Source organism: Brettanomyces bruxellensis, chromosome 6 (assembly GCF_011074885.1).
Source record: "Brettanomyces bruxellensis chromosome 6, complete sequence".
In the NCBI taxonomy this organism is placed as follows: Eukaryota; Fungi; Ascomycota; class Pichiomycetes; order Pichiales; family Pichiaceae; genus Brettanomyces; species Brettanomyces bruxellensis.
In genome coordinates this window covers 617,931-631,435 of record NC_054687.1, presented here as the reverse complement: position 1 = coordinate 631,435, position 13,505 = coordinate 617,931, and the positions used below count along the sequence as shown (strand labels likewise).

The 13,505-nt window shown below is 38.9% G+C and overlaps 5 protein-coding genes across 5 annotated transcripts; 2 read left to right on the top strand and 3 right to left on the bottom strand.

The window, feature by feature from the left end:
- Positions 1-192: 192 nt before the first annotated feature.
- On the bottom strand, positions 193-2,031 carry BRETT_003721 (uncharacterized protein; the record flags this gene model as incomplete). The annotated part of the gene is made up of 1 exon (XM_041282226.1): positions 193-2,031. The coding sequence occupies one exon, from the start codon at positions 2,029-2,031 to the stop codon at positions 193-195; it is 1,839 nt and encodes a 612-aa protein (XP_041136065.1).
- A 389-nt stretch (positions 2,032-2,420) lies between these two features.
- Positions 2,421-4,154, top strand: BRETT_003720 (uncharacterized protein; the record flags this gene model as incomplete). The annotated part of the gene is made up of 1 exon (XM_041282225.1): positions 2,421-4,154. One exon carries the CDS (start codon positions 2,421-2,423, stop codon positions 4,152-4,154), a length of 1,734 nt encoding a protein of 577 aa, XP_041136064.1.
- Positions 4,155-4,266: 112 nt separating this feature from the next.
- BRETT_003719 (uncharacterized protein) lies at positions 4,267-7,732 on the bottom strand (the record flags this gene model as incomplete). The annotated part of the gene is made up of 2 exons (XM_041282224.1): positions 4,267-7,620; positions 7,715-7,732. 2 exons carry the CDS (start codon positions 7,730-7,732, stop codon positions 4,267-4,269), a joined length of 3,372 nt encoding a protein of 1,123 aa, XP_041136063.1.
- Positions 7,733-8,544: 812 nt separating this feature from the next.
- On the bottom strand, positions 8,545-11,607 carry BRETT_003718 (uncharacterized protein; the record flags this gene model as incomplete). Its single annotated transcript, XM_041282223.1, has 1 exon — positions 8,545-11,607. One exon carries the CDS (start codon positions 11,605-11,607, stop codon positions 8,545-8,547), a length of 3,063 nt encoding a protein of 1,020 aa, XP_041136062.1.
- Positions 11,608-12,016: 409 nt separating this feature from the next.
- Positions 12,017-13,447, top strand: BRETT_003717 (uncharacterized protein; the record flags this gene model as incomplete). The annotated part of the gene is made up of 1 exon (XM_041282222.1): positions 12,017-13,447. The coding sequence occupies one exon, from the start codon at positions 12,017-12,019 to the stop codon at positions 13,445-13,447; it is 1,431 nt and encodes a 476-aa protein (XP_041136061.1).
- Positions 13,448-13,505: the final 58 nt, after the last annotated feature.

Genomic DNA, 13,505 nt, shown 5'->3' with positions numbered 1-13,505 from the left:
TGATAATAGTTATTCTGACTTTGAATATTGGAAAAAGGGATCTTCTTATACGTAAAATGTTTTTTCCTAGAATGGATACTTAAAATTGATATTTGACTTTTTTTTTCTTACACAAAAAAAAATTAAATCCCTACAGAAAATTAATATTTCATAACATTACCATAATGTTTAGACAAACAATCAAGCAGCAGTTTAAATAGCACCACCAGCGCCCCATGTGGAGCCTACATCAATAATGTTGTTCATAAAATCGTCCGTGCTTGGAATATTAGTTCCACCAATAACACACCTTAATCCGGAATTAGAATTATTAAGTTCGGCAACCAACCTGGCTTCCTCATATGTGACACCACCAACCATAAATATCACAACCTCTTGAGGTGGTACCCGATCATCGGTACTTGCAGTTTCATTTCGCAAGGATCGTTCCTTAATATAAGGATATAATGCACTGTCTAGACTACATTTTGCAATTTTCATCAGAACGTTTTGTAATCGCGGAATATGCTGCATGTAAACATTGCTGGAATCACCATGACTACCAAAGTTGAGACCATTTATAAAAGTTGTCGATGATTTTGCGACCCGTTCAAAAACAGATCCGACCCTATCTGAAAGTCTGTGTGATGAACCTGCGTACTTTAATAAACTAGGAATGAAATGAAGATATTCAGCAGAAAATCCCTGCTTTTTAAGCAGACGAATAAGATGAGAGGTTTGATTTTCGTTGAAAGTCTCATACTTCAATGCGTATAATGCCAATAATTTAGCTTTAGTGGATTCGGCAAGTGGTGGCTGAATTTGGCCCTGCTCATTCTTTATACGATCGAACAAGAAATCCTCAAGTTTCGTAAGCTCTTCTTTATGGTTACTAAAACTAGAATCAGAAACCAAAGTTTGCTGAAATTCACTGACCTCCCACATGCGCCATTCATTGATCTTTTTATCGATATCAGATGAAAGCAGCATGTGCTTGGAGAGATTCAACGAAATCTTTCGGAATTCGGGATAGTTTTCGAGGAAGAATCTCATATCTTTTATTGTGCTAATACTAGAGTTCGTCTTGGTCTTTTGCTTATATTTGTTGATATATTCCTTGAGAGACTGAGATAATTCACCGAAGTTGGAGTACATCGAATTCTCATAAAACTTGTCTTGCGTCTCATTGAGAACCACCGTCTTTAATTCTTCACCGACATTCGGTAACCCGGACATATCGACTGTATTATTTCTGATACCAAATATTTCATGAATCATTGATTGATAGGTCCACGGGAAAAGAAGCGGGGTGATCGGATCGTTTCTTCGGTCAACAATTAAAAGCAAGGGTGATATGTCTTTCTTTGGAGTATCAGAAAATAGGCTGTTATTCTCTTTTATCTTGTATGCAACGGATGATGCGAGCTTCTGACACATTTTGGAGTTTGATTCATACCGTATCACTGGGTTTAATTTCAAAGATAGTAGTGTGGAAATAATCGAGTCCAATGAACTGTCAAATGAAGGACCATCCCAGGTATCTGGAAGATTAATGCCTAATGAATTCTGTATATTGATGGATGTGAAAAAGGTTTTATTAATTGTGTAGAAGTCCTGAAACACCTCTGCAACTTTAGATACAATTTCCATATCGTCGGATTCGGCCAATCTTTCCAATCTAGGTTTGGACACAATGTTATTGAAGTATACTTGATAGCTTTTATACTTTGGAACTGATATCTCATTGCAAAGATTTGATACTGTAAGATCCGATGGTCTGAGTAAACATATACAGGGAAGATTCTTCAAGTTATCTCTTTCTGTATTTTCAAGCCTATCGATAAGAAATATTTCGTGCTTGAGCAACTCAGACTGTGTAGAAACCATGGATATCACTTTTGACGTTACATTATCTAAGAGAAGAACCCTTATACGGTCACTGCTGTTTTCCTTCCGGGTCAATTGGCCGCTTTCTGCTTTATCACTGTCTGTTGATAATATTCTGCTGAGATAGTTTTGAGCCACCTCATACAAGTTGAAACTCGCTGACATTTGATGTAGACCGTATGAGGCAATCCGTTAAAATTCTAGAATGATGAATATAATACCAATTGTGAAATAGAACGCTTTTCAGGGGGAAAAAACAAGTATCTCTTGCAAGAAGATAGATAATAAAGATTGATGGGCACATATACAGAACAGGTATAAATTATGTATGATTAGCAGTTTAGACTCCAGGGGCGGGAAAAAAAAAGAAAGAGTCGCTGCTGCTAGTAAATGCGTACCCCATTTATTTTTTATTATCCTTCACTTCTTATTTTCATTCATACGATAGCGACGATCTTGAAAGAAAAGAAAAACAAACAGCTGACTGTTTCTTATTGAATATAAAGATTACATACTTCAATTTCCTCTGATTATTTGATTTAAGTGGTAGCAACATGGTGCGAGTGCATTCATCGACCCATCTTAAAGATGATGGTGCGGGAAAAAGAAAGATGAGGCAGTTTGCAGCTGGAAAGTTAACAAGAAACAGTTCTCATACGATGCTACCGAGAATAAGATCAAACGAATCATTTGTAAGAACAGATAGACCGTATATTGGGCGATCCAGGTCAAGTGGTGATGTTATCAGGTATAATAAATCAGGTTTAAGGCTGGGATCCTTGACTGTTCTGGGACCACATCATAAAACAAGAAGTCTTATCAACCTAGCAGGAAGAAATGCATCATTGAGAGGTACAAAGCACAAGGTTATAATCGATCTGGGATCAAGTGATAATGAATCAGGGAATGAATCTCCTGAGGAAGTCGAATCGTTTGATGATGCTGAAATTTCGCAGAGTAAAGAAAAGGCAGCAGGTATGAATTTGAAAAAAGAAGATAACGTTCGAGAAAGTACGAAACTGCAACAATCCGCTTTGAATAATAAAGTGAGGGATATGAAAGAAAATAAACCGGATGGCAGGAGCTATTCCCAAGTAAATAAAGATCTTTTAATTGAATCTGTTCCGGAAAGGCTTAGACAGGATCAGAATGAAAAAGGAAACGGGGGAGAAAAACACGAGGAACTACTTTCTAACGGAAATAAAGATTATGCTATGAAAGAGAAGAGCAAAAACACTGTGAATGATAAAAATTCGATGTCCTATAATGCCGACTATCTTTTATCTCAGTCCACAGGACAGGAAAAGCCCATATATAAGCCTAAAAATACTCCAGACCGACATAAGCACATCACTGGAGAAGAGCATGCCAGAGTTAATGGCTTAAGCAATGGAAATGTTAGCAAAAGTATCATTTCATCAAATATGCAGATGCAGGCTGTGCCGATGAATCAGTCTAGTAGCAGTGCATCTCTTTTATTCCGACAATCTGGGTTGAATCTTGCATCCGCAAATTCTTTTTATCGTACGAATAGATTCACACCCGCCCGTTTGAGAGATTTTAGAGCTCCAAACCATAGAAAGGTATCAGAAGACCAAAATGAGGAAAAGCACTTACAAAAAAACCGCATGAGCGAAAACAAAGAAGGAGCCTCTACAGATTCTACAGACTTTTCGAATGACTTTAGTTCATATATGGCAAATCAGCAACCCGAGCTGCAGACTAGAACTCAACAAAAGTTATGGCTTCAACGAAAGAATATTAGTTCTTTAGTGGATATTGCAGATTCTAACAATCCATTTACAACAAATGTGACAAGGTTGGAGTATGAGAAGTTATCAAGGGAGTATCTAAGTATCAGGCGTTTCAGCAATCCTATGCTGAGGTCCCTCGATAAAATGAAGGAGATCCCAGGCTTGTTAATACAGAAAACGCGGCCTGGAATCGTACAAACAGAAACAGAAGATGCAGGTACAACGTTAGGTATTGCTTCAAGAGAAGAACCATTTCGTGGCAGCTTTGAACAGTATAATAGGCAGGCATCTACTTTCTGGAAAAAGTACAGTGATCAATTTTACTCGGGAAAAGGAGAGACATTGAATGTGGATAGTAAAGATGATCATTCTTCAAAGGAGATCAACACAGAAGGCTCTAATAATTATTACAGTTCTTCCAGATCAGCAGCATCTCAGTTTAGAGCAATGCCTAGAAGATATCAACCCACGACAAGAGCTCAGCAGAAACTAGCTGCTTCCTCTTCACTGAACTTAGTTAATTTACAACACTAAATATATGCATCTAAGTAATCTACAATTGAAAAGCTTATTTAGGATTCTTCACTATTGTACACAAACATTTTATTTTATTTTTTTTCATTTTCTCTATCTGCCGTTTCTAATGTTACTGTGGGATCCGGAATTGTGACATCTGTCCTTCCAAGTATATTCTCTGCAAAATATCTTCAAATGTTCCATTACTCTTGAGCTCCAAATACTTTCTGTATGCACGCATGGCGGAATCGGCATCTTCAATTGAGTCATGATTTCCTACCTGAACATTATCCTTGAAAAGCTGATAGATGAGATATTTCAAGCTCAATTTCCGCTTTTCCTTCTTGAGATAGAATAACTCAGCTGTATCTCTCACCTGTTCAGGTGGAACTTGGATGTTGATCATACGGAAGTCTCCCTTTAGGGAGTGGCCGACAAAAATGCATCCAAGATTCAAAAGTAGCCACATCTTACGATAAGCAGTCTGTAGAGTAACCAAAGTCCTTTTGGATTTATCAGGATCTAAATCTCCTGGCTCAATTCCAGAAAATGAGGTGATGTAATCGTCAATGTGCTCCTTTGCCACAATATAATCATCAATGAAACATTCTCCAGCATTCTTACCATCACACTTTAAGACTGATATACGGCCAAGCACCAACCTCTTGGGCTTGACAAGCTTCTTTGGGCGGTGGAATGATATCTCAAACTCTTGAGGTGCAATCTGCACAAATTCCGCATCAATTGCAACCATTGTACCGGGCAGTGGTGGCTCATCGTGCGTGAGAAGTTTGTACTCTATTATTTTGCCTTCTCTAGTTCCTCTTGCAAAATGATCCTTGTAAAGAATACTAACATCCAAATTCTGCCGCCAGCAATCATACACAAACTTATCCTCAGTATCCACAGCTTTATACATTATCACGACGGGCTTTTTCCACCAGTAACTCAAATCAAGGGCCTCCTCTTGAGACACCTCTGTAACTAAGAAGTCGTTAAAAAGGCACCAAGACTCTTTATCTAACTTTCCGGTTTTGTCAGGGACCTTCGTCAAGGTCACAAGGTGGCTTCGATTGACCCTATCCGTTATCTGTACCACAAGACCTGTGATATCATACCTTCGCACAGGAACTTGGCTTGGGACGGATTCACGCTTGGCAAATAACACAGACGAGCCATCGTTTGTTCGCGCAACATAAAACTCCGGTACAAGCCATCCTTTCAGAAAGCGAATATCCACTAGTTGTTCATCCGTTAAATCAATGTTGAGAATCAAATCGGCAGGTAACGATCGAACGTGAAGCGAGGCATCAATTGGATGACGCTTTCCACACACATCACAATTGATAGGACGACTAACGGCTTTACTCATGGAAGCCTGTATGTAGTCTACTATGGTTAGGCTTGCTGGAGCATTTAACGAAACGGGAAGAACATTAATGTCTATCGAATGAAATACGGTAGAAAAACTTCGTTCTAGTGAGCAGAATTTTGACACAATTCGAGTTTCAGTCGACACACCACACAATGAATCCAAACGCACTGGTTCAGTTGTGGTGTAAAGATATTGTTCATCACGTGATATTTGCTCTAAAAGAAATCTGTTAAACACCTGGACCAGCTTTCTTTGTCCATAACTATCATAGACACATTCATTCTCCGTAATAAGACCAAGCTTTCGTGCTTCTGCATTGGTCGAAAGCACCCTTTGGAAGTTGGATGGAGCACAATGATGCCCATTTGCATTCAAGCTTTTATCGAAGAGATATCCAAGTTCCACGAGCAAAATATCTTCATCTGCAACATCTTCTCTTAATGACAGTGAAATGTAGTTAAATAGCGGTGGGTTGTACTTGTATAATTGAATAATACTATTCGTGTAAGTATTTCCCGCATCCGCCTCAAGACCAGTAAATCGTGTGTTGTTAAAATATTCAAAATCAAAGTCGTCAACACCAAATTTTGAGTATGCAATACGCATAAGTTTGAATGCGTTCGGTAACTCCCCTGAATCAGAAACAGTTTCAAATACATTCTGCTGCTTCTTAGGATAAATCTTGTCCTGAGAGATATTATCTGTTCTGTTTGAGCTGGAGCTTGCTGGGAGACTCATATCCCTTGCAGCTGCGAAATCTTGAAGCTGCTCCGAATTATGACTCTCATTTTCGTCGTCACTTTGGTCGGAGTCCTTCTCACTAATAAACTTCGGTATGTTCAGCTTTTTTTGCTTTTCATACTTTGTGACAATGTTCCTTGAACCGAATTTATCCTTATCATAGTGTGCAATACTGAAGGTTTGCACTTTCCTTACACCTCGTAATATTTCATAGTCTATTGGTTTAGGAACAGCACCAACTTTAAACACAACATCAGGAGGCCAAGCAGAAAGTAGCATTTCATCATAGTGTGGAAGCTTGATTCCATTTAAAGGTGGGAAAGCTGACTCAAAATTCAAGCGGTTCATCATCGGTATTACCTCATTGTTAACGGACGGAAATTTCACCGGCTTTCCATAAACGGTAAAGTTTGGAAGAGGACTCATTGGATCTGGAACCCTTGCCCATAAATGTAAATTCTGCATTCCATCAATAAATGCAAAGTAGTCACCCGAATCTGAAATATCCATCAGTGTGATAAATGTTGATAAATCTGCCTGGTAAATGTGGAGTTTTGCGGGGTTTGAAATATCCACAAAATGAAATTGGCCCATATTTGATGCTATCAGAGCAAGATCTAGGATTCGCGGATGTAAATACACATGCGTAGGTCCTGCAGGAAAAGGATACGGCGGTATTGAGTCCAAAGTTTGTAAATCAAAACGGTTAACCAATGGGTCGGGAACAAACCTATCCTTCTTTAACGAATACCCTGTTGTCATCAAAATGTTGTCATGAATAAATATGGACGAAAGGCTGGCTGAATGGCACCGGAAAGTTTTGACAACTCTCTCAGACTTCGGATCAAAGACATCAACGCAGCCATCTGATCGTCCGAAAATGACATATTGAAGATTGCAGGTCATAAAAACAAGATCCTGAGAATATGAGATGCAACCTGAAACCTTACCGTTGACAAGATCAATTTTAAAGATACGACTTCCAGTCGACGAAGCTCTTCCTCCAGCATATACCTCAGTTTGCGTATTCGATGTATATGTCATACATCGCAAACCACCATGCTCTTTGGAGCAAATCACGCTGTATATTAAAATACCTTCTACAGTGCCCAATCTCACCCCTTTGCTGGACAGAGTAAGAACACCCTTTTTGTGACCTAAGATTTGATTAATTTGCCCTTGACACACTCTGCATGAAACGTATGGTTGCAGTTTCATGCCATAAAATGAGTATAGATAACCGGATGAGTCTCCAAGCCATATAAGATCATGTGAATCGTCAAATTTGAATGCTGTTATACCCTTTTGTACAGCCTTATCTGCTGAATGTGACCCTCTGGGCACTTTGATTGCGGGAATCTGAAGGATCTAAAGAATAAATCATGACAAAAAAAAATTGTTAGTCAAGAAGATCCAACTGAGACTGAGAAGGTTCAAACCTTCTACTATTGTAATTACTTACCTCTCCCCATCCATCCATGATGCTATAAATACTCTGTTCAAGAATGGATGTACAAATTCAAGATTGCAAAATATATATATGCACTTTTTTTATAAATTATAAAGCTCAAAACAGTTGATTTCGATTAGAACTAGGGCTAGTGACTCTTCTCCTTGAGCGTCAGCGGTTGCTGAATAGAGCTGTTCGCGAAAGCTTCTGATCGAATATCACGAAAATAAACATCTAAGAACAATATCACGTGGGTAAGGATGCGTCGGCAGTTTTTAACTGAGAAGGGAAGAAAAATAATGACACAAAAAGCAGGGGAAAAGTGAAATAGAATACTGCAGGGTACCTTACAGACTGTGCACAACATATTTACGTATCAAAACTTGAGTAGAATTGTATTTTTAGCAATTAGAATAACAATTTTCATAATGCTCTTTATTGGATTAAGACAGTTCCTACCACAGTTAACAAGCCGTTCTATCGGTGTGAATACGGCGTTTATAAGGGGATACAAGGTTAAGTCATCAGTCAAAAAGATGTGTCCCAAATGCTATATCGCTCGGAGAAAGGGAAGGGTGTATGTGCTTTGCAAGGCTAATCCCAAGCACAAGCAGAGACAAGGTTGAAACTTTTTTGGTGAATTAGACGGGTGAGAATGAATTTAAGGGTCTGATTCTAATTTCGGTGAGCCATCACTTTGTCAAAAGAAGCATCCTTCGATAAAGGTGAAAATCATGTTATCCGGATATTTGCATGATTCATGTTACTCACAGACTACTATCTTGTATATATAAATACAATATATTCTATTATTTGCATATTACATTTGTATTATATTGCACTTATACTCTCCAAGAAGAGACTCCTGCCCCGGCTATAAGTCCCAACTTCTGGCCAGAGATAAATTTAGCAAGTGCAATACAGCCTGTATCTGCAACGGTGGTATAACCATCTTCAACCAAAGTGAGTGTATGATTATCTAAACTCCAGAGTCTAACCTTTTGATCAACTGAGGCTATTAAAACATGCGTGATGCTAACAAGACAAACACATGTAACAGTTGATGCAGCAGCATCTGGAATAAAAGATAGTGTATTGAAAGAAAGTTTTCCTTGACTTATTACCAATGTGCTGAGTGCAATTCCATTATCATCACCTCCGGTAACAATCTGAATAGCATCCGGTGACGTGTATGAGAAATCTAAATCTTTGATGGATGACTGGTGAACATGCTGATCGCAAGCCAACACACCCAAATTGGATGCTGAGAAATCATCCATGGAGGAACCAGCTCGAGGAACCAAATAGCATTTATCATTGGTTCCAACCATCCTGAAATATCTCCGTAGCACAGATCCAACCTCATAAACAGTAATGTTTCCATTAGTTGATGAAAGCATCGCATACATTTTATCATCAAATACAACAAAATGAACACCCAAAACACAGCAGGATCTGTATCTATCCTCCACCAAAATTTTAAATGTGTTTTCCTTATAGTTAAAATACCAAACACGGATTTGAGAGTTAGAGTAAACAGCTGCTACCACAAATCCAATATCTATTTCATCCTGTTTGACCTCTATTGTATCGAAGTCCATCACACGTAAATCAGGATGCGTCGACAGAGGCTTTACCGTCCGATAAAGAGACATACAAGGATTCTGTCCATTTTCCCGGTGTATTTTCCATAGATAAAGCTCTTCTCTGGCAGAAGAACTGAGTACATAATCATTGTTGACCTTATGAACTGATTGAAGACCAGATCCGTGCTGTCTCTGGGTCCATAATTGCTTAATAGAGCCATTTTCCGTAAGTACAGAAAGCTTAACAGTTGTATCTTCACCGCCAGATATCAATAGCTTTTCACTTTTGGAGCACCCATCAACAACAGCCATGCTTCTGACTTCACGTCCGTGAAGTCCCGATTCCAAAACTTCAACATAAGGAGACTTTCCATTTTGCAAAAGTTGTATTTCTGTGGCCCTAGTAAATATAAATCTGTATCTGAGCCTTCCATTTGTATCATAACTATGTTTAAAAGACCACTGTCTATGTGGTCCACCGCACTCAACACGGAGAACCTCATATTGACGAGTTTCATCCCAAACGAAAAAGTAAGTTGACTTGAATCCATAAAGCAAGAAATGTTCACTTGGATCCACAAAGCACCCCTCCACAAATCTTTTCTGCAGCCGATTATCAGCCAGAATCTCAAGGCAATGCTCTTTATTAGTTTTAACAATGTAATATCTTCCATCTTTCATGGTAGCATAAATCGACAACTCTCTAATTTCAGCATTAGCCGATCTAAACTCAAAATGAGAAACCGTATCGCCTTTCACTTTATTTTTGTAGTATGCACATAGAGAGAGATTATCCTTAAGATCATAAAGAGCTATCATGCAATATCTGCAACCAACAACGAGAAATCCAGTGTCTCTAAAATCTATTATCGCCGTACTGGCAATTATTTTCTCTTGTGGTTTGACAAGACTTTTCTGAGTTGCAAGTGTTAGTGATACCGGATCAATTTCCAAAAATAAAAATGGCTCTTTGGGATTTTGCGAATCCACCAAAAGGAGCATTTTAGCATCATTAGTTTGAACACTGATCAGATTTCCAATACGAGATAAATCAGAAATTTGGAATTCATTCTTTTGAACAACTTCTGCTGAATCATCAAATCTCAGAACCAAGATATGACCAAGCTTATCAGCAGCAACGACCACAGAGCTGTTTTGAAAGCCCGTCAAAATAGCAAAGTTGCCAAAGCTAAAATTCTGGAAAAGAAACTTCCAATGGCTAAAGTTGGATTCAACCACAAAGAATTTACCAGTAGAGCTAACAGCCAACATACCAGAGCCAAAATCATAGTAAGATTTGATAATTTCTCCTTTTTTCATCGCACTACCAGATTGTAACGCAATTGTGGAAAGAGTGAAAAAGTGACTGAGATAACCAGACCTGGATGACTCGTTTAAATCATAGACCTTCAACTTTCCATCAGCCCCTCCAGTGAAACCCACTTTTAGCTTCTCATTCACACATTCACTCCAGACATTTCGACCAGTATGTGACAAATAATCTTTCAATTGGATCAACTGGGCATTGTTTTTGCTATACCGCCAAACACGGGCAGTACAATCTTCCGAGCAACTGAAGACCTTGAAACCATCAGAGGTCATATCGAAGAAACTTAATCCCCATATTCTAGCACCATGACCCCAACCAGTGGCCATTAACTGACCGTTTGCCAAATTCCAGGCCTTGATACTTCTGTCATCTGAACAACTAATTAAATATTTGCCGGATGATGATATTTCAACGTCAAAAATCGAGCCTTCATGTCCCTTCAAATTATACTTGATGTTTGGCTCTCCAACACGCCAAACCAATATTCCATTCATAACGGTACCAGAGCAAACAATCACTCGACCATCATCTAGCGAACGAATGCAGCCCGAATAAAGGATAGACTTCCAACCGCAATTATCTGTGGCAACTAGTCTCATACCCTCAACATCAATCGTACAAACAACATTATGTGTCGTTAGACAATATAACTTCGTACCATCAATCGAAAACTCAACGGCCAAGATCCAATCACCAACACTGTATTCCTTTGGCTGGTAATCAGTATCATTCAATTTCTCATAGGGAAACACGGTAAGCGATTTTCCGCCAAAGATAGCAATGTTGACGGGTGCCGTACTTTCATAGATCTTTATACCATGTATCTTATTTCTCGCAAATATCTGTTTCTGAAAGACTTTCTTTCCATGTTCAAAATTGTAAGCTTTTAGATTTGGTCCTTCCCCAGCAAAAATGATATTGTCGCTTGTCCTGAGGGCCGTTAGGGCACAAATCGGTCCAGTATGGTTGACTTCTTCTATATGCGTCATCTCTTCCTCAATAGGCTCCTTCTCTATAATGGGCGACCGCTTCGATTGAAGATCTTGTGAATATATACATCCAGGAATGAATTAAGAATTATTTCCATGCAGGGTGAAAAATTTAGTATACCGATCTTTGTGTAGAATGTAGACAAAAAAAAAAAAAATAAAAATAAAAAAATAAAAAATAAGAAGAAAAACATTAGACGACCAGAATTTGATCACAATTCAAGGTAGCAATTCATATACACTGAATCAAATCGGCACATGATCTTAATTGATTAAAATAAGGTAGCGAGGAATGAATAATTACAGCAACATATGGAATAATAATAACAACAGCGGCGGAATGGGGGAACGAAAATGGCAACAAAATAGTTTACCCCTTCCTAATCGAAAGCCATACCAACAACAGCAAATGAACACACAAGGAGGGAAACAGGGGATGACACCTGAGGAGCAGGAAAAGAAAATACAACACAGAAGAACTATTGACTATTTTACACCGATGGGAAAGATGATGATTCGTAAAAATGTGTATAATAGGAGAAAAACGAGGCAACCGTTGGGACATATAAGACCTGAGATGTCATATCTTACATACCTACTTCCACCATTCAAAGAACAACCTGCTATATATGATGTTGAGACAAAATTTGTTCACGTGTCGACTAATAAGGCAAGGCATGCTATACATGCTATTAAATGGACACCAGATGCAAAGCGAGTTTTGGTTTCTTCCTACTCTGGAGAGTTCACACTTTGGAATGGCATGACGTTCAATTTTGAGTCTATTATGCAGGCCCATGACTCGGCGATCTTTGCTTTACAATATAGTCATGATGGTGATTGGTTGATCAGTGGTGATCAAGAGGGTACAATTAAATATTGGCAGCCGAACTTCAATAACGTGAATATATTGCCCAAATCGCACGATAATGCAATTCAGGGCTTGGCATTCTCACCAAACAGCTCCAAGTTTGTCAGTTGTTCTGATGATCAGATGCTTAAGATATGGAACTTTAGTACCGCACAGCAAGAACGTGTATTAAAAGGTCATCACTGGGATGTTAAGTGCTGTGATTGGCATCCAAGTCTTGGAATAGTTGTTAGTGGCTCAAAGGATAACTTGGTCAAATTTTGGGATCCACGTGATGCCACCTGTATTACCACTATGCATGATTTTAAGCACACAGTTACAAAAGCCCAGTTCCAACAGATTGGTAACCAGAGACTCATGGCTGCCTCATCACGTGATCATTCTACCCGTGTGTTCGATCTTCGCACAATGAAACCATTATTATCAATACGATCTTTCAATGATACGGACATGACTGCAATGTCATGGCACCCAGTTCATTCGTCCATTCTTTCAATCGGCGGATACGATGGTTCTTTATCTACATATGATCTTGGCAAGGCAATTGATCCACAGATTGTTACTGATGATAGTTCTATAAGCACAGATGCCCAACCCAATACAATCTCGCCACTCAACTTTAAAGAATTTCATGTGAAAAGTATTACCGAGCCGTTGAGCCGGATACCGTATGCACACGATAAAGCAATATATACGATTGAGTATCATCCTCTTGGTCATTTGCTGTGTACTGCTGGAGCGGATAAATCGCTTAGGTTTTGGTGTAGGGGAAGACCAAACGATCCACTTGCTTTCAAAGATACTGCATACACTGGAGAAAGCTGGGCCGAAAAACAGCAACATTTCATGCAGAGAGGATACAAACAGGAAGAAGAAGGAGAAGAAATGCAAGAAGAACAGGAAACACAGACTGCAGCTCCTTCAGAGCCAGCATTTCCGGGTTTCAGTATACCTGGCTTATCTGGTTAATATCGATGTGTATTATGTATATACCAACTTTGAAATAAGTTCAATAGAATGCAGCTTT